We start from the raw sequence: 20689 nt of genomic DNA on the forward strand, positions 1-20689 counted from the left end.
TTCAATTCGTCCATAGACCAGCACAAATCTTTCCACAAAATTCAACTTCACATAATAACAAATTCAACTTGAGAACCATTGAAATATACTGTAGAGGGTCAACCGATATTGAGTTGGAGCGTCCGGTGGCCTACCTGGTAGTGTTTTCCAAATGGACCGATCTTCTTCTAGATGAAGAATTCTTCTGCTTTGGAATTACAACTTTGAAAGGTCTCGGCCTGCCATGTCTGGCTTTCTGTGAGTTGGTTTAACCCGTAGTCAGCCCTGCGTACGGGGAGGCGGCGGTCTAGACGAGATTTGAACCCCGGTCCTGCCGTGAGAAGACCGGCGCCATTATTGCCTCGGTCATCGGACAGCCGCATGGATCAAGTCCAGGAAGTAAAAAATGGCAGAGTAAAACCTCTCAGGTGCTGAGACCTTAGGATGGTCATGGAATGCGGGGTGCTTGTACAACCTCTTATAAATGAGGCAAATCAGATAATGCTGACTTGTCCAATTTTGAAACATATATCATAATAAAATATATAAATTCAGATTCAGATGTAGCATGCTATGTTTTTAGATTGAATAATGAAGCTGGCCGATGGCATGGCAAGCTATCGTTCTAGTTGCGGGAGTGCACTCCAGCTTGGATTCGATACCCGATCCATCCGGATGAAAGATATGTCCCTTTAGTTTGTATAATCCCTTATTGTTAGTAACCCTTATTTAAAACCCGTATCTTATTGAAAGACAAGTAAAATTTAAAAGGCACACATGATTGATCTTCGCGCTTTAGCCGAAACAAAACGAGATGTATAAAATTTTCAATTAATTATTAGCGGTGATCGAACAATACTTGCAATAAATTAAAAGGGCAGGAGATAATTGAGCAAACCACGTAAACAAAGCACATGTATCGATCGGGTCAGGGTCGACAACGGTTGTAGAGTAAAATTCAAACAAATGGAGCGCATGATAATTGATTGAGTAAAAAAAAAAGATATTTAAAACTACAATTTGTAACAAAAGATATATTATAGAAAGGCATTAAAAAAGTGTCTCGTTGTGGAGAGCTTTTTATTTGGTTTGGATGTCGTGATAATTAATGGATTAACATGGATAACCCAGCCAACATGCGCGACCCTTTTAGACTTCCATGAGTCTTTTTAAAAATATAAATTAGTAAGATCGGAACCAATACCTCTGTGATTACCTTCTTTTATTGGCTAATTTACTATGTAATTAGATCTAAATATCAGCGAACTTCTTACACGGAGCAGTGCATATTTGAAATCGGTTCTGATAACTGATGCACCACAAGTGCAGCAGCTTTGTGCAGCACAAAGCAGGTGTCCGTTTTCGATACGAATTTGACTACGCAACAGTCGTATTGTTTCCCGCTTTTTGCTCGCTCCAATCCAAGAAGTTGATCTTGCTGACATTTGGCGCCTGTAATTGGTGGTTCATAAGCTTACTTCAAACGTGTATCGACCGTGCAGCCGCAGTGTGTACACCGCTGACTGATACATATTGAACTGAATCAAGCTTTCGATCTTGCTCCGGACATTGCAAGCGTTCTGCAGGGGGTGGCTACCATCAGCAACAGCAGCAGCAACAACAGCCTGCCCAGAACAAGGCAAAGGAGACCGACCGGTCGCGAATACCTTCACCTTCATAGTCACCTAAGATGAGAAGAGTACGATACCCCGGGTATGACCGTGACTTGTAGATATTATATTGACTTCCACCCCACGACTACTACCGTGCTGCCGATCGCTTCTGTTTTTGACGTACTTTTATTTTCTTCCCAACCCTGCATCCCACCTCGGTCACAGTGCCTAGGGGGCCAAGGGGCGACCCTAGTTCCGTCACTAAAACACTCGCCGTTCGCTTCTTGTCCGCATGATCGCGCTCGCCGCTGCTGTCTGTCTGTCGCGTATGTTTGGTGTGTGTGTGTTTTTGTTGTTGTTGTTGTTGTTGCGCCAACCCATTTCGTACGCGCACTGCTCTCATTTCGGGCTCTCGACTTCGATCTGCTGCCTGCTTGATTTACGTTCTTTTTCGTGCCACCCCGTCCCGGGCAGTACCCGCTGTTGTGCCAAGGTGGGTGGTGGTTTGGTTTGTGATGCGGTGGGGGGTTTTGCCTGCTACTGCTGCCCAAAGACAACGAGACCCGGAAATCGAACTTTTAAGCGGAAAAAATTGACCTTTTAATTAGATTGTCCATTCCGCAATCGCTCGCCAACTCGAAACACTGGCTGCGTTTGTGTTGATGGTTGAGGGCGGTTGATCGTTGAGGGGGGGGGGGGGGGGGGGTATCGGAGCCGATGCCTCTTTTCGCGCGCCCTGTCGCTTTCTGTCGCTGCTCATTGACCGTGCATTCGTCGCAAATGATCACCTTTAAACTAATGTCGCTCAACGACGACGGCGAACTGGGATTGGGAATCGCGAGTACGGCTTGGGTACGGGCACACGACTACTGCGCGAGTTCTGGCTCAGATGAAAGTGGATTCTGGTTGGCATTTCTATATTTATTGGCAGAACATGAGGTGAGCAGCGGGCAGGTAGCTGATAGCTGAGCAACCGACTCCGTGGCTCAGAACCAAGCTGCTGCCCGAGGGAAGCAGGATTGGCTGAGCGAGTACGAGAGAGATGAGTTTTTATTAGTCAACTCCTTATGGAGATCACTTCAAACGCGTTTTAAGTTCAGCTTAAAAAGTAGCATAACTGATGTTAGTAATCGCACCAGGTCTCACCACAAAAATGATCTTTATTCATCAAACTCAAACGCCGTCAGTCCCATCTTTGCTGTCGGGAGAGCCCTTCGGCGATTGCCCGAAAACCGGAGATCATCAAGCGTCTCCAACAGCGTTTCATTCTTTCGAGCTGATCGTTTTGGTTCACAATTTGAGCGTGAAGCAAAAAATCTACAAGTTTAAGGATCGGTGCTTTCGTTCCCCTTTCGCCACCAGCCGACACCCTTTGACACCCAGCATCCTCGGCATCATGATCATCATCATCATCATCAGCTTCGCCGGCGTCGTCGTCGTTGTCATATAACCGCAAGGCATGGCATGTTAGCTCTAGCCGCGCACAGTTTGTAGAGCTCTCGCGTTCTCCCGTACCGGAGACCCGAACGATCTTCAACCTTTCGACCTACACAAACACCTCCGTAGCAGGGCAACAACATTCCGCTCATGCCTGCTTCTCGGATCGTTTCCCTTTCCGACGGTCCTACTAGGAAGTACGGTTGAGACCTGATCGGTGGCCGCCAGAGGGTGTTGCTGCTTGCTTCAGTTAAGGGGTGCCAACTCAGGAAGGGCGAGGTTGCGAAACGGTTCGCGAGTTCACAGTGCGCCGCGTGTTGCGTTGCGCGTCGCGCGGCAAATCGCCGCAGAACGAACAATTTCGTTACCTTTTTTTGCTCATGTGTTTTTTTCTCTCGTTTTTTTGTTGCTCAAACTGCTCCTTCGAATAGAATCTATATTTAAAATAGGTTACTCATAAAAACTCTACTCGATGCCGACCCGCCGACCGGACCGGCCGACCTGATACGACCGCGCAGTTTGAACTGTGTACGAGTGACCCCGTCTTGTCGGCGGGCCCGGTTCACCCTCCCTTTTCGCTGGCGACACAGTCTGGTCTGATGATCGCCACTTGGAGTGTCTAGTTGGTTGACGTGTTAGGTGGTGGATTGGCTGGTATCGTAACAGTACCATTCACGTAAATTTTTCATTTTCTCGCATTGCTACCTGCACAATTATCACAAATTAAGTAGGATCACCACAGTTTTCCAAATTGGACCATAATCGCTTTCCATTCCATACAAAAATAAAACATCTAAATGCCCCTCAATCAGTTCAGTTCCAGCTGAAATAGAAGCATTTAAGCAGTAAATGTTCATTCACTAGCAGATGAGTTCCGTTATGCAATTTTACATTAAGATTTCCTTCGGCGCTGGCATGTTTAGATTTGACAATCCCAAATGCTTAACATTTTGAATCTACGCCAAACTTTTCGAATCCTTTTTAATATAAAGTTCGTACTTGCATGTCAAACCGAAAGATAAGTTACATTCATTTATTTCATTTTGGAATCGCCTTTTGTTTTACCAGCTTTATGGAATTAGAGGCCGTAAAATTCTGCTTTATGGTAAAAATTCAATTTTTCAAATTCATTCAAATTCAAATTCAAATTCAAATTCAATTTTTTACTTATCTTTTTCCTCAAACGTTTTTAACGGAATATTTTTATGAAGGCTGCAATTGTATAATCCAACGTAAGTTTCTTTTATAGTTACGCGATTGGTTATAGAAAATGGTCTCTTAACGATAAAATTGTGTTTTTTTCTGTTTTGACCGTTCTGTTGGTTAAGGAATTGGTAGAAAATGTTTGTTTTGTTATCAATATGTAAAATTGTACTGGTTCTGGTTGTAAGTTTGTTTTCTTTTAATTAAAATAAGGCTTCAAGAATTAGTTGATGTAAGCCAAGTAAGATCATAGAGAAATTGAGAATTAACTATTACTGTAAATCTTATTCCTTGTGGCAGCATTAGTGAGCAATATTGCAATAAAGTTCGATTCATTTTTATTTTCTTCAGGCGCTTTATAAAGAAGCAGTGAAGTTCTTTCGCTGGCTCATTTGTGTACTGATGCCTTATACAGCTTCTGAGTTTTGTATCAAATTATTAAGGTTAAAGTTATGTGTAATTTTGCTAAAGTCAATAAAAAGATGAATGTTTACCTTATTTATTGATTTCAGTACGCCACGATGTTGAAACTTAGTTCTAAATACAATTAGTTCTAAATACAAAAAATCCAACTGAATCAAACTCTTAAACGGAATCCAGCCCCCCACACCTACAGCATTCATGCACCTCCGGCAGCAATTATCATCCTTTAAAGGTACGTATTCGAAATGAAACATCACCCTATATCTGTGAGCTGTTTGTCTGCGGCCAGAATGTAGAAATAATTAACATAATTAACACCAACAGCTAAGCTATCGAAAAGTGATTTGCTCGCGAACTTGCCCCAACGCATCATCACACTGTTGGGCACTGTCCTAGCCTCTTCGTGACTGACTGACTTAGTCTGTGGCTGTGTGTGTGTGTGGGTTTGACGGTATTGATGATCAAGCAGTATCATCATCGCCAGGGAGGGGATAAGGTAAGAGAAACGAGTGCGGTCCGCGAGACGGTAACATTTGGCCCGAAAAGTTCACCGCCGGTAAATGTTTGCACATGGCATTTGGCATCGCTGGGGCACCGGCTACAGCGCCCAGCCAACCCCTCCCCTCCACCCCCCCTCGTCGATGTTATGCTCGTGCAGTGCTAAATGTCGTACCCCGTCCAATGAGTCGGCTCTCCGCAGTATGCTCGCGAGAGATGAACGCTCCAACGATTTCTTCAATTGGCCATAGGCTCTCTCTCTCTCTCGCTTCTAACGCATCCAAGCCAGCGCCGTGCCAAAGAAAGGCCAGTTCTTCCCCTAGCGTGGTGAGGTTGGTTGGTAAGAATGAAAACGTGATCGCGTTGCCAAAACATTGCTCGACCATCCCATTCTCCTCTTGCCCCGTTTGTTTGGAGTATGGTGCAGACTTACCAAAGGTTAGAGCTATCACTGCGGGGATCAATTTGGCTAACTATTTAATCTTTCCCACAAAACATTAACCTTAACGTTTGAAGTTCGTTGAGAAAAATCGAATTACTCCTGTTGTTATTAGAATCCCTTCGATCATGGCGTAATCAAATACGATGGGCGATCCTCACAAGCCAATGGCTGCTGACCAATCAATGCGCAAGAGAATAGCACAGGAAACCGAAAACTAGGCTGTGTGACAGATTTGCCGCTCAATATTGTGAAATTCCTGCAAGGGGTTAATGCAAACAAAATACTGTTTAAAATGCAAATTTCCCGAACCGAAGCCCGTCGTAGGCAAGAATGAATGAACACCGCTCGTGAAAGATGGAGTGTATGCGAATGGACGGATCGCCATACCGATAGTCCGTCCCCCCATGAGCAGGCTTGTAAACAAATCAAGAGAGCGGATTAAATCCGGTGCGCCACGTGAGACACTTGGCCACCTTTTTTTCTAGTATCTCCCACCTTCGCGCGTCCCGTCCCAAACGCGCTCAGATGCGAAAGAGTGGAGATGAACCACATCCACGCGGAAGAGCAAATCGATCGCAGCCTGCTCACAAGCGTAAGCGGAGTGAGCGAGCAAGCGCGAGCGAAACGAAAAGAAACGGAGCGAAAGATAACGCTGAGAAAGACGGGAGAGCTGAGAACGTGAACCGCGCGCAAAAGAGAAAAACAGGCATGGAGCCGAGGAAAACAAAGCAACCGCGCGCTTTGGAAGCGTTTCCATCGCAGCAAGTGAATCAATTGCGTGCGGCTAGCGAAAGACGGAAGGACCGCGGTCTGTTTGTGTATTTCTCGAAACGCCCGGTCAACCCGGTTTATTTCGACGTGTGTTCGTCGCGAGTCGGTCGCGAGACATCTGTAGTGCGCCGGGCTGGTGCGTTCTACGCTTAGACTGTTCTGTACTCCAGCTGGGCGGTTTTGTGGGACCAGTGTGCTATCCGGGATTATTGTTTGATAGAATCCGCTCAACATTGTGCACGTGTGCGACGTAAAACTTGGCCCATTCCGAGTGGATTGTGATGGAGTGTATTTTAAAGGGAGCGTCTTATCTACGGCTCCCCAGTGAAACGTGTAAAGTGCTGGTGAAGAACCTGTTGCTGGTGCATAATTAGTGGCAAGTGCCCGCTTGCGACTCACAACCCCCTCGACCGACCGGAAGAACAGCAAAGGTGCGAATGAAACTGGACGGTTGTCCTTCTACGTTGATTGTGCTATACTTTAAAGGTGTCAAGACGCGCTGATAAGGTGCAGTAAGGGTGTGTTCGTACAGGAACACGTGTGAAGCCGCTCACTGCCCGCAGTGCCTCAACGAGTGGGGTGTCCAGAAGTTCTGAAACAAAGCTGTCGACAAACGACATCGCTGGCAAGCGTTCCGATCTTTTACGAGGTGAGAATAGGTTGTGTGGCACCGCTGGCATTAGAATCTTGGTCCGCGATCACGACCACATGACAAATAACATCGACGGACCGCCATACTGCCGTACTCCCATCTGGTCGACCCACCCGGTCTTCTACATGACGTTTCGTATTGCGCGGGAGGTTCCGTCAACCGAGAAGGGGTTGTGAAATATTCACAGTCCAACGGTGTGTGCGTGTATGTGCGCTTTTGTACGTGTGTGTGTGTGTGAGGAAGGGAGGCAGAGCTCACCGTAACGTGACCTTTTGTGCTTCGAAGCGAACCCGTCTGCCCTCGCCGGTTGAGCACGATTAGCCGCACCGTTGAGCTCGAGGGTTGTGCTCGTCGGTAGAACCCAGCGGTTGGGCAGCATCAATCGTACGCTCCGGTTTTTATTTATGAGCTTGAAATATTTCTAATGACAATTATTATTCCGTCCGAAGCACGCGTCGACCCGTGCCGCCCATATGCCTCCCCCCCCCCCTCCCGCACCCGCAGCTGGCTCTCTTCCGGAGATGATCTTCCACGTCCAATTGTCAATTCACGATCACCACGATCCGCGTTCTGTCGCGGTGGACGAACGTTTCTGTATTTGTTGTTTATTTACTTCTCGCAACCGTTCTCGTCGACGTGTGTCGCGTACTCGCTCCACTGCCAGACGCGCCCTGCTGACACCTTCTAGCGTTGCGTGTGTGTTTTTGAGGCGCATTCTTCTCTGCCCCGTTTTTTTCGTTTCCATCGGCCGCTGCGGCTGTCATAAATGCGTCGCGCCAGGAATAGTTGTTGCCCGGTTGGGAGGTGGGAGGTTCTAAGTTCTAAAGCGAAACCGATCCTACACGATTTCGTTTCAGCGATCACCTTAACCGCCTCCCCGGGCCTTCGGCGCTGCCGAGTACGGTGGGGGCCAGTTTGACATTCTTGACTTGAACTACTTGAAATGTCAAATCATTAATAGAGAGGCTTAAATGTTAGGCTACAACCGGCTGCTGAGACCGATCATATGGCTCGACCGTGGAATGGAGCTCGCACGGAAAGGGAAGGACCGAAACCTGTGCAAATCTGTTCCGTGTGCCCTGGTTTTTGAACCTTAATCGCCCGGGCTTGGGCACGGGCTGGGGAACTCGCGTATCGGGGATCAGAATTGATTGATCGCTAAACCGGCGGCTATTTTGTTGATGCGGAGCATTCTGGAGCACCCGTGCCACAAGTACTCGGCGGCGGGTATTGGTTACACTTGGAATGCAATTTGGAATGGAAGTTGAGTGACGTGTTAGAAATATCCGGGGTTAATGCAGCGGGTAAAGTGGGGATTTTCTGTTACTGTACACTGAGTGTACACGCTGCCCACCAATACAGCTATTTGTCCAGTAGCACTAACGATTTTCTTGAACATGGTTTTTCGAATTGGAGGTCTACCTTTACGGTACTTCCTTGCTGTTTCAGGTTTTTGGAGGCGATTGCCTGATCCTCACACTTCAAAGAATGCTTGGTATGATTTTTGGCAAGAGCACGAGGTGATCTGAAAACATTCAGAGCAGCAGGTCATACGGTGGAGAAAATTGCAGCACAGAGCGTGTTAAAGACTCCATAGGTGCAAAGATAACCGTACTGAATGTTTCGAGGCGTGTAAACACGTCACACGTGTGCGCGCCTGCTTTTCAACCAGATAATTTGCCAAGGTCAATCTGGGCCGTCGAAGGCCAGGGAAAGTACGACCAAAAAGTGTAATCATTTTCGAGCGCCTGGCAAATGTTCACACCACTCTCCGAACGGTTCCAGTTCCAGGCCGTCGGGGATTGGTCGTGTGGCGTGTGTTGCATTGATATAAGTGCGACCGGATGTGACCGGCAGGGGTTAGTGTGGTGTGCAATAACACAAAAAAGCATGACGAGACAATACAACATGTAAGTACAGGGCAATGCTGCTGGTATGTATGGTGTGTATGGTTGCCGGGGGATAGAATGTAAAAAGACAAATCGTTGGGCACGGGAAGAACACGTGGTAGGGCGGTACGGCAAGGGAGCAAGGCGCCAGAGGCATAAGGATCTCTTATACGAAGCCAAAAAGCAATATTCTGGCGATGGCCGAAACACTCGGAGGGAGGTGAAAGAAACAAATCATTATGAAGCAAGGTGTCATAAAGAAGCAAAAGCCGGGAAGAAACGACAGCTCCTATGGCCAAGTGTCGGACGCAGTTGTGCATGATCGAGGACGGAAGGAGGGTGGACGGAAGACGACGTAGCGGCAGACAGCGGAACAGCGGTACGGGGGAAGGAAAAGTTCATGAGTCAACAGACAAGTGAACCCAGGTGACTTTGGTGACCGTCCGGGTGAGTGAGCCCGCCTCGGTCAGAACTGCGCAGAACACAGCGAATCGAGTGCGTCGGTTTCGCTTCCTTCACTCTCTGTGGTCGCGCATACCACGACATCGTCGTGGTCGTGGTCGTCGCCGCCGCCGTCGCCGCTGAGCTGTGTCGGTGTGTGCGCATTGGTTCGAGTATTGGGACGGCGGACTTTAAGTGTATGTATCTGGGGTGCTGCGAGCCGCTGCCGGTGACGATTAAGGTGACGATGAGGTGGACCACGGTTGTTGTCGACGACGACAACTACCACCGCGAAGATGACTCTCACGACCTACGCGGTCAAAGTGTGGACACAGCGACCGCATCCACCTCCTCCTGTCCGGGGATCCGAGTCGCGCCTCTGCCGACAGAACGACGGAACGAATTGAGCGCGATCGTCGTCTTCCAAACCTATCGGCCCGTTGTTGCGTTCCGCGCGATTTCCTACAGAACGCACCCCGTTTGTGTGTGTGTGTGAGTGTCTGGATCTAGGGACGGGGGTCAGAGGGCCAGAGGGGTTTGTGCCGTCGGTGCGTTTGGAACAGTCAGCTCGAATGTCGAATTCTCTCCCTCTCCACACGTCGTCCACCAGCCGAGAGCGTTAATCTCAACCATCAAGAATGAGCAAGCAGCGAACGACCGGAAAGGTTATGACATTCTTACGACTTTAAAGGTATATCGTCGTCAGCACGATATAGGAACAATCCGGCGACGCTGACGTTTTTTTTTTCTTCTTTTCTTCTGAAGCCATTAATACATATTAGCACAAACTGGGCCCGCGTCGCGGTGGTCCCCGATCGTGCACGGACGATTAATCAAATCGTGCGACAAAGATGTCCGAGTTTTGGCTGTGCGACAGAACCCACTACTACTTGAACTACACACACTTTTGTTTGCTCCGCCGCTAGAAAGTTTTAGTATGCAGTAATAGCTATTTCGCGAACCATGGGCGGATCTGCCGCCGCGAGTCGGCCCACCGCGAAAGAGAAGAACGTTTGCATTATCTCCTGCCATTTGATGCACTTTGCCACGGGTTGCCCTTTCGGGTTGCCTGTTTGTGTGCGATGCACACACAGGGTGTCATAGAGACAAGCATCACGCGAGCTCGCTCCGCTGACGCTGGGCCATCGTTGCGGTGTCAAGATCTCCCCACTAGACCTAGGCAAGGCTTCGGGGGCGATGCAATAATGGACTTTGTGACACACACACACACACACACACACACACACACACACACACACACACACACACACACACACACACACACACACACACACACACACACACACACACACACACACACACACACACACACACACACACACACACAGACAGACGCACACGAGAGGAGGAGAGCATGCGATAGGGAGGCGGAATAGTGCTGGGCGCGTTAGAAACTGTTTGCTATCTTCCTCGTACGCTCCTGTTATTTTAGTGAGGGTCATGCTCTCACCCCGGCGGGCCAGTAGCAAGCAGTACCAAACCAATATGTACATAAAGTTCCAACATCCTCTGCTCGAGGCACAGCAACGGGCCAATCGAAGTGTACGCTTGATCGCTCGACCTTTGACCAAACCGCGGGACCAAAAGCTCGATTTTGCTAAACGGTTGCGCGGCTTACAGAGCAGAACCGACTGGGCAATGTGCTTTCTTTGGGTAATGCTGGCCAGAAATATTATAGTGTTTCAGCTCATAAAACGACAAAGTTTCACACCTTTTGTGGTTGGCCAATTGTTTGTAAACACAGCTTATATAACTACCGAGAACGTTACAGTATCACGAGCTCTGCCCACGCCAGGCACATCTCAACTATGACGTTCTGTGGCTCCGGTTACAGCTGGAAACTGGGTCATCGATAAACAAAAACGAACCTTTCTACGGGTATCAAACCAGCGATCCGATAACGCACTCCGCTCCAGTCCATCATGGTACGCCCGGGTTCCAGATAATAGTAGTCAGCAGACTTATCACGCAGCAATGATTACTGCAGCGTGTACAGGTGCACGATGGGCACGTAGTGACCTCAGGCCTCCAACTCACCCAGGCGTTCCAGGCCGGCGGGACGTTTTCAGGGCCAAGCCTGGGAGACTGAACCAACCCCATCGTTCGAGATAACTGATGGGTGTCATTCTCCGTTCCATCCGCTCAATCTTATCACAGCAGCTGTCCAGGGTGCAAGGATTGGTCCGGTTAGTGGTGTACGCTTCGCGGACAGTGATGAGTTTGGTTCAGTTTGCTTCGAAGCCTAGTAGACCTCTGAAAGGTGTGAATATTCGCTTAAAGGTGGCCAGATATTTTGGGGAGTCCTGCATTACCTCAACCAACCTCACAACCTCACACCACAACCTCAAGTGACCTCAACATCCGGTACCATGGGCACATCCCGGACCAAACCCTACCCTTTGCTGAACGTCCAAATGCCGCTCTGTTTCTAAAAGTCCTTCACACGATGTCTTCGTTTTTGCTTATCGTTTCAGAACCTTCGTTGCTTGAGGCCGTGAATCACCGCCATCGACGTCGCACACCGGGAAACACATTCGTCTTTGACAAAAAGGCGTGAAGTAGCGGCGATAAGTCGCGACAGCGGTAGTGGTAATAAACAGCGTACCGTGTGCGTCGGTGGTTTGAACCGCGCCATGAGCAAAACGAATACAAAGGCGTGCTAAAGGGGTGTAGTACAATATCTCCCCACAGGTCATAACCGCAGTGCATACTAACGAGAGTGTTTGTGACAGACAGAGATAGGGCGACAGTGTGAGTGTGTGCAGCGGACGAAAGAGCCGTAGCATCATCTCTTCATCAGACGTTCGAGTGTGTTTTAAGACTGTGTACCACCACCTCCGGCCGGGCGAAATTGATGTCTTGTACGATTGGGAAAGCGATTGCGCCCCGCTTCGATTGATTCGATCGAGGGTTCGATTGTTGGGAGTAATCCCTGGGAACCGAAGGTAGAACGTACTGGAGTGCGGCGAGAAAGTGGCCAAGCCAAACAAAGTATCGCCGAGCTTAATCTGCGGTTTTGTGATTCGATTTCGAGCCTGTCTTTATGTAAACGGTGTAAAGTGTGGCCACCCAAAACAGCTCCTCACGCCCGCCGTTGCCCTTTGGGGAGCCACCGACAAGTACCAGGGCGAGCAGTAGGCGTCCGGGCGATACTAATTGCCCGGTTTGAAGTTTGTCAAAAGTGTCACGTATCAGGTCGCCTGACGGACACTTGCCGACCGCGTGGCGCGAGGTTCGTCTCCAGCGGCTGGATCTAATCGTGCCGAGGTGTGTAGTTTTTAGCGCTACGCTGACGGTGTGCGATCGCGGTGTATTGGTGTGCCAGTGCGATATCTAACTTTAAAGCGTCCAATTGTGAAATCGTGCGCGTAGAACGTGTGTGCATTTGTGTGTGTGAGTGATTGTGTTGTGCGCGGGTTCAGAGGCAGAACGACCGGCAAAGTGTCGCGTGTTGGCTGTTATCTCTCCGGGCTAGTTTTGCCATTGACCGTCTCGCTCAGTGCGTGTGTTGCCCCGGTGCACCTACCCCGCGTGCTAGTGATTCCCACCGAAGGGCTCTCGCTGGGAGTGTTTTTATTTGGCGAGCGGTCCCAAGGGCTATACCGCTATCAGGCAGGCAGGCAGGCAGGCAGCAGCAATGAACGATCGCGATTGTCATCGTGAGTGAGATCATGAGGGAAGTGGACACTTCGGAAACATCCGTCGTATGGCCTGCATGGTGTTACTCAGGTGAGTGCGCGATAAGCTTGGTCGGCATGTCATTTCTGGGGTGTCCATATCAACACGTACTGACGCTGCCGTCTCCCGGGCTTACCGAAGACGACACAGCCACCTTTGACCTGCGGTTTTGAAGTTAATACCAGATTGGAACTATTTCGAGCGTTTAAAGTAATTCGATCCCCTTACAATTAGCCTCCGAATGTCAAACGGTTTTTAACGCGGTTCGTTTTGGTGTTTTAAACACGGTTTTCCTCGCACGTGGCACGAAATGGGCGAGCTTTGTAAGGATTCCTGTCGGGCGAACCACTTTGGTGCGGCGTCATGGGGTTTTTTCCCGAAAATAGGCTTTCCTCCGATCGCTCAACGCTTACGACCAACAGCTAGAGGAATAAAAATTGAAAACAGATAAAAATTTGGCAACCGCTGAGTAACTGCGACGTCACCATGGTTTTTTTTGTGTGTGTGTCGCTACTCACGAGGCTGAATTTAATTACCTTACCAGTAACTTGGACTTTTCCCCATTTTCCGTCTAGTCCGGTGAAGCGTGAGAGGATTTCACGGTGAACTGAATGCGTTGTTTGGGGGAAAACCGCAGTGTTTTGCTTCCTATGCAAACAAGCTGCCCAAGTGAGGGTTTTCTTCCAATCTCGAACCGATCGTACGACTTCAAACTGTTTTGTGCCGCAGCTTAGCTGGTCGTGGCGTGTGTGTCAGTCATGTGCTGACGTTCATGGTGAACAGAATGCGGGACGTACTTGGACGGACTTTTGTACGACATTAAGGTTCGGGCCGCATTCCTGGAAGCTAGCGTGACATAAGCTAACGATTAGTGTGGGTCAAAGATCAGCCGAAAAAATTGGTTCGTTTGGCGTCTATTTGGCGCATCCAACATTATTCATGCTGTTCTGCCTGTTCATGGTGTATTCTTGTGGCAGTCTCTCTAGCCGCGATGCGAGATATTCTCTGCGATTGTTTAATGTAACGCTTTGCAGGTGGGAAAATAAGTTAGACAAGCTCGATAAACATCGATCGAGCATCGATGCCTCATTCCCAACGGGATCGATCAAAATGCTGTGAATTTTCCGATAAGGTCACATGCCCCACGGCAGCGTGAAGATTAGCATACGACATATGCAAACACCAAACTCGTTTGAGTGAATGAGGGGAATTTGTTTCGCATAATCTCTTAATATGGTAACGCTCGTCTGGGAGGAAAACAAAAACACATCAGTGCAATAATGAATCGACCGCATAGGTTTTGTCAAAGCCCAACATTTAAATAAACATTCCCATATTTTCCCAGGCAGAGTTGCTTTCCGATCCGGCAGCTTGTCTATTTTTGTGTAAAGTGTGCCAGCCAAATAGTGGCCGCACGGTGTATGAAAGATGCGTCGGATGTGAATCTAGCATACCTTTGCCTCCTCAATTCATATATTTGCTGTTCTGTAGCTTTGCCCTTTTTTGTTCCATTTTGTTTTCTGCAATCGTCAGTCATGCAGGCCCGATGGTCGCTTTTATTGCGGCCATGGGGTGTGCGACTCGGTCAGGTCACATTTATTGACATTTGGAGCGCTCGGCTGTTGGTTTTGAAGGAAAGGTACCGCCGTTTAACAAACGATGCTCCCGCGAGTTAACCTCTTGATGTGTCCATGAGTGTCTTGCGCTTCATTGCCTTTTAGATGGTCGCCTGAGCCTGGGTCACGATTTGCAAAAGCAATTACAATTACTTGCTCTCCGCACCCGAGGTCCGGGAGTTTGCGAATTACCCGGCGGTTGCGGTTCGTTGCTTGAGGAATCCTAAAATTTTCGTACCAAATCAAGCTACCGGAGAAGGGGCAGCGCCTAGGGTGCGCGCGGTTTGTTAATGGGAGGACGGAGATAGTACCGACCGTTTGCCGGGGTGTGCTCAGTGATGAGGTTAGCTTGAACTTTGGCCATTTGCTGAATACGGACCGATTCGAATGTTGGTTCAGTTGATCTAAGCTCTGCGTGCGGCTATGACAATTATGAGGTTGCTTCCAAGATCAAAAGGAGAGGCGTTTGGTCTGCTTTCGTTTGATGTACAATTAATTGAAGTTAGATGGCATTTTTGGGAGGATATTTTCAAAGCTCGATATGATGTTTCCCTTACTAGCTAAGGTCCAGAAAAGGTCACAGAACCGTTAGGCAAAAACACATCTTAATTATGTAGATAACAATGACAAATTGGTAAAGGTGATAATGAAGATATTATTGATCGACTAGCACTTCTGTGATCGGTTGCATAGTAGGACTGCTTTCTTCATAATGCTGTTGATAAATGCGTAGCATATCAGTACCGACAGCGATCTATGGGAATGACGAAAATGATCATAAATGGGTAAAATCAAAGGCTCTTTGTAATAGTGCCACTGATGGTGCTGCTGGCTAACTGTATTTTGTTCTCGAAAACACGACACGAGCTCTTGGCGCTTTTTCCGTTTTGTAGCTTTATCGTTTGCCTTAGCATACCTCCCATTGTTCCTTCCAGCCTTTGCTTGCTTTTCGGCACACGTATGTGGTGCACAATAAAAATATCTTTTCTCAGCATTGATTGGACCGGCTTTCGTGGCGCTATATTCGGCCCGATCCCGTTTGTTTTGGAAAAATCTGTCCCACAGATCATCGGGTCCCAGCATATTGGCAATAAGCCATTCGGAAGGGACAGAGCGGTGCGATGTTTCACCTGTTTGGCTGCGATGATATCCGTGCCGTGCGTGATTAGCTCGGGGTGGCATTCCGGTCCGTTGCTGAGCATTTTCAACCGTGTCATAAAAAAGCAGCTCGCGGTCGAACTTTCTTCCCAAAGTGCGCACGCTAGTGGGCTAGCGTGAATGGGAGCGATCGGGCAAAGGACTTTGAGCAAGAAAATGGCGCGAACAACCGTTTTTATCAGAGATCCCAGCCAATTGAAACGAGATCAACAAAGCTCGTCAGAAATAATAAGCGATCATAAAAAAAGAGCTCAGAATAGCCTTTATCTGAATCGGTTGTCTGATGATCATGTTGTTGTTCGCTTTGTGGCAAGATCTCTCCCCAAGCGGAGGGGCCGAACAGAAACCTGCAACCGTTTAGGAGAAGATCAGCACGCCTGGACAACGATGAACCGGTGGAGAGGGCATTGGGAAAATTGAAATGAAACAGACTTGACACTGGTTTTGGGTGATTGGACTCTGGTCCCATACCATTGATCCAATCACCCGACGGAAAGGCGACAAACAAGTTCGAACGTACCGTGTGGTAATAAAATCACAGCTCGATCGATCGTCAGCTCTGCCGGTGCCCAGAACGTGGACACATATCGGGGCCCGATTCTGGTCCCTCCCCGGAGCCTAATTTGAGATCGAATTCTTTTTTTTACGATTTTAATGTTTTCATTTGGGGTGACTTCCTTATCCCGTTGGTGGACTGGTTGGGCGAAAGGTGCTAGCGTACGTGATAGGCGCTTGGTGAATGGTAACGAATAAAAAAAAAAACAACCAGATAAGACAAAATCCCTCATCATAAGATGCATATGAGCAAGGTGTTTGGGGCGATCAAACGTTCGTTTTATTACATGCACGATTTCGACAAAAGGGCGATTTTGTATAACAAAAAGGCCGTCCACAAAGGCGAGCAGCAGTTGATTGTAAATCCCGTCGCTCTGGGAATCCCATCCAATTATAGCGGCGAATCTTACGTCGAAGGGTTGCTGCCAGGGACACTATTAAAATTTAGAATTAGAATAGCCAGTGTTCGTGGATAGTTGAAACAGCATTTGATCTGAAAGCTGCGAGACAAAACACACCGAAAGGTCATCTGAATAATGCCCATAGGCAAAATTCGGCGATTAATCCAAACTCTGTGTTCTGGGACCGGTTCCGTTTAATGCCGATGTCCAGACTCGCGTTGACTGGTTCAAGTTTTGCCCGCCATCGCACGCCCAGCAGGTCGAGGGATGACTGTTTTACGAGCCTGGGCCCCCTGGGATCACCAACTACAAGGATCACCTTGGGTATGAATATGAAGCAGCTTTTATGATTCTGGACCGTGGATCAATCGCTCAACAGTCTCGCAGGCACACACTCACGCACACTGCAAGATCGAAAAGAGATCGCACGCTCCGTACACTTGTGGACTAAACTGTCGTTTCCCTACATTTGGTGGAATGTGATCTGGATTAAATTGGAGCTGAACTCCGAAAACGGGGCAATCAGAATGCGTCATTAACCAAACCAGGCCGACAAGACAGGTAAAAGGTTTTTGTTTTATATAGCTGTCCTGCTTGCATGCGCACGTGGGGAAGCATCCGGCAGGAGCAAAACGATCAGCAAACGGCGTGGCATTCACACATTTGAGCAGGCCCCGGTCGCGTTGGTCCTTTGTACCGTTGTACTACGACATTATATCGCTGTCCTGCAGAGTGTGTGTGCGCGCCTTTTTGTTTTGTTTTTTTGGTGGTTGTCATCCAACAGGAATCGTGAGATTCCTTTTACTTTTCTTCTCCAGACAGCACCGAGGGTTACGTCAATTGGACGAAGGGCAAAAGTGAATGTTGTTCGGCTTACGGCGACATGGCCCCTTCTCGACAAGGGTTCAGCATGCGTCCAAAACCCCGGCCAGAAGTGGCGCAGTATCCTTATTGGTTGGAGGATATTAAATGATAATTCGGATATGGTTTGCAAATTGGCTGATTAATTGCTCGATGTGGTGTGTGATACAGTACCCCCGCAGGTGATCGATAGTGATAAGTTTTATGACAAAACTCCAAACCCTGAGGTAAGAGTGAGTGAGTGTGAGTGTGTGTGTCAAAAGGGAAGGGCTAAAACAACTGAGAAACTGTAAATTATGTATGAATTGTTTGTTTTTCACGTGCAAAACCATGTAAAAATTGCTTGCGGGTAGGAAAAACAAACATCAGCCACAAACGCGGGGAATAAGAATGAACGTGTGCGAGGTGCGTATCGAAAGAAGACTTGTGAACCGATCGCATGATTGCTTCATAATTTGTGAACTCGAAGAACAAAATATGATTAAATGGCCGTAAAACTAGCAATGTCAAACTGTCAGATAGCAATGACAACGTTGCTGTTCATACATCTCAATTAAAGGACCATGGAGATTGCAGATGATGTTGATGATGATGGGGATGATGATGATGATGATGATGATGATGATGTTCGGAATGCTGCCAAAAGTGATCGACGCAAGCCTGGAGTTTCATCATAAATTGTTATAAAAGTTCTCTCTCCTCGTTATCCCGCTTCCTACCGATATTCGCCGCGACCATTGACCAGCCAGCGCTATCCTTAAATTAATGATGGAGCATTAAAACTGGAGTGCGATCATGTACTGCGCCGTACGGGTCGCTTTCGCAGTAAAATCGCAAAAGAAGGGGGGGGGGGGGAGGTTAAGAATGTCGTGCGGGAGCGAATGGGACTCGCTGCAGTTGCTACAGTTTCATCAATAATAATGCAAGCGCGAGGCGGAGGCCAAAATCAGAGAAAAGCGAAAGAAACCCCTCTCATTCGGTGAATCTCGGAGACCTTTCGCCGGATCGAGGTGGAATAAGACTGGCAAAAACAAAAGTAATTTGAAGGCTTCGGCCACATTAAAAAAAAATGTAGTAACGTGCATACTCGCAGATTACAAAACCAGCTAGACGGTGAAAGGTGCATGCCCATCCCTGCGCAACCCTTCCCCATTACGGAGGTGGAGCGATGCAGTTGAAAAGTGCAACTGCAACCGCGAACAACAAAACGGTGATTCCACGAAAGTAACCGGGCGCCCCACGAATCGCCTCGCCGGTCGCTGGCAGACTTTGGTAAAAGGCACGTAAAACTGTGTGAAAAACAAGAACGATACCGACCAACAAAAAAAAAAAAAAAACGACTACACTTCACACATACACTCGATGATCGACAAAAAAGATGATCGAGGCAAAAGAAGAAAGGATTGCCCGGTTGCTTGCTTGCTCACCCACTGAAATGGAAAACCCCTGGCGAACGGAAGCTTCAAAGTGCTGCTGTGGGCCTCGACCACGGTCCCAAGTTTGTTCTGTGGCAGTTCGTAACAAAACTGACTTTACCACAAAACGAGTGTCCATTTTATTGCTTCATTCGGTGTGCGTCAAGAAGCTCGATATTGGGTGTGATTGCAGCATTAGCATGATCTTGGGTAGGCCCTTCGCTTCGAACTATCCTTGTTGTTACTTGCTGGCTTGAAGAACGAACGAGACTCCCATCACTGGGTTTCTGCTCCATCGGTGCCGATCGGTGCGATCTGTGCAGGTGGATCCGCCGTGAAGAGAAAGGAACTCTGGAACTAGGCAGTTTATGGTGGAATATAGAACGCATCAAGCAAAGGGCAGAAGAAAGGAGAACCTCCGACGGACGGTGACGGGATATATTGTTCCCTTGAACCGCAAAACTACTTTTCACTGGTCAAATACGCCAAATCATGCAGTTTGCTTTTTGGGCAATATTCGACCGGGAGCGACCACCAATGCAGAAGCACCTTTCGAATGTCCTGCTCGGGGGAATCGCTCCACTATGCGCCAACTTCGGAGAAGGTTGCACCGGTCGCCAACACACCGGGGACAGGATTTTTGTGGTGATGGCCGAACGGCAGGATACACTCGCTGCCCTGGTGTGGACCTGGTTGGAAAGGAAATGACACGTTTCGCGCCCAACACGCCGAAGAGAAAGGAAACACAAACTTGATACCTTCGGCGTGGTAGTAGGGCAGCAGAAACGATGACGCCTTACATTTTGTTTGCGAAATGATGACCCGTGATCGACGAATCTGGCGAGTCGGTTTTTACGCATCGAATCGGTATGTTTCGTAATGCCATTTAGGGAACTCTTTCTTATTTCTCTGTTTATAGGTTTATGAAATATCATTGAGCGGATTTTGTGGGGATTGTCGTTTAAAATCATATTTGTTTTTACACACATTATCAATTTTACTGGAATGACTTAATCATAGGTTAAGTTTTTAATTTGATATTTAAACGAATCGACTTTTAGCCGTCGGAGTCGACTTTTAGCCCGATGAACCAGTTGGTCTGAAGTCCTCAAACAGCCATTCGTTTATTTATTATTTTTCTAATTATAAAAAAATTGCGCTATACATTTAAAATAGTTTTTAAATATAATTTCCTAATGATAACTTCTTGGGGTCTGGGTGGAAACTTTTATCAACTACCTCTTTTGTTTTTGGTATCAGCGCAAGGTGTATGAATTTATGAGGTAGAATTTTTCGGAAAATATTGACATTTGTCAACTTGAGAGTACAATTCCGTGGCAATTGAGGGGAAGGGGTCCTAAGTTGCCGGTTCACTAAACTAGAGCATGTGTACGCACAGCCGCGTAGTAACACAGGAAGGACAAGGAAGCCGGATTCCGGTATCGTAGCGGGATATACCTCGATAGAAAAGGAACAAGAAGAAGAGAGGAAGAGAGGAGAGGAAGAGTATTGATGAAGGTGGCGGAAGAGTCAAAAGCGTCTACCAAAATCGATAAAAATCCTTGCGCCAATGAGGGATCGTGCGGTGGGCGCATTAGGCGACTGATAAGAAACGTATAAGAGGCTCCTTATAGAG

The 20689-nt window shown here is 47.9% G+C and overlaps 1 protein-coding gene and 1 long non-coding RNA gene across 4 annotated transcripts in view; one reads left to right on the top strand and one right to left on the bottom strand.

Annotated features, from left to right (window-relative positions):
- Positions 1–6346: 6346 nt before the first annotated feature.
- The window catches only part of LOC118511087 (putative uncharacterized protein DDB_G0277255), a 53423-nt gene continuing 39080 nt past the window's right edge, over positions 6347–20689 (top strand). The window contains exons 1-2 of one of the 3 annotated variants that reach the window (XM_036053770.1): positions 6347–7015; positions 11844–13098. In XM_036053770.1, the coding sequence (XP_035909663.1) occupies positions 13041–13098 (58 nt within the window). In that variant the 5' untranslated portion in view covers positions 6347–7015; positions 11844–13040. Of the gene's footprint in view, positions 7016–11506; positions 11630–11843; positions 13099–20689 lie in introns of those variants that run through there. The other 2 variants (XM_036053772.1, XM_036053771.1) reach the window with 2 other exon arrangements.
- On the bottom strand, positions 11078–11837 carry LOC118511134. The gene is made up of 2 exons (XR_004906110.1): positions 11682–11837; positions 11078–11622 (listed from the first exon to the last, which is right to left on the bottom strand). It is a non-coding gene; the product is annotated as an uncharacterized LOC118511134 (long non-coding RNA).

This window comes from Anopheles stephensi, chromosome 3, assembly GCF_013141755.1.
Source record: "Anopheles stephensi strain Indian chromosome 3, UCI_ANSTEP_V1.0, whole genome shotgun sequence".
NCBI lineage: Eukaryota > Metazoa > Arthropoda > Insecta > Diptera > Culicidae > Anopheles > Anopheles stephensi.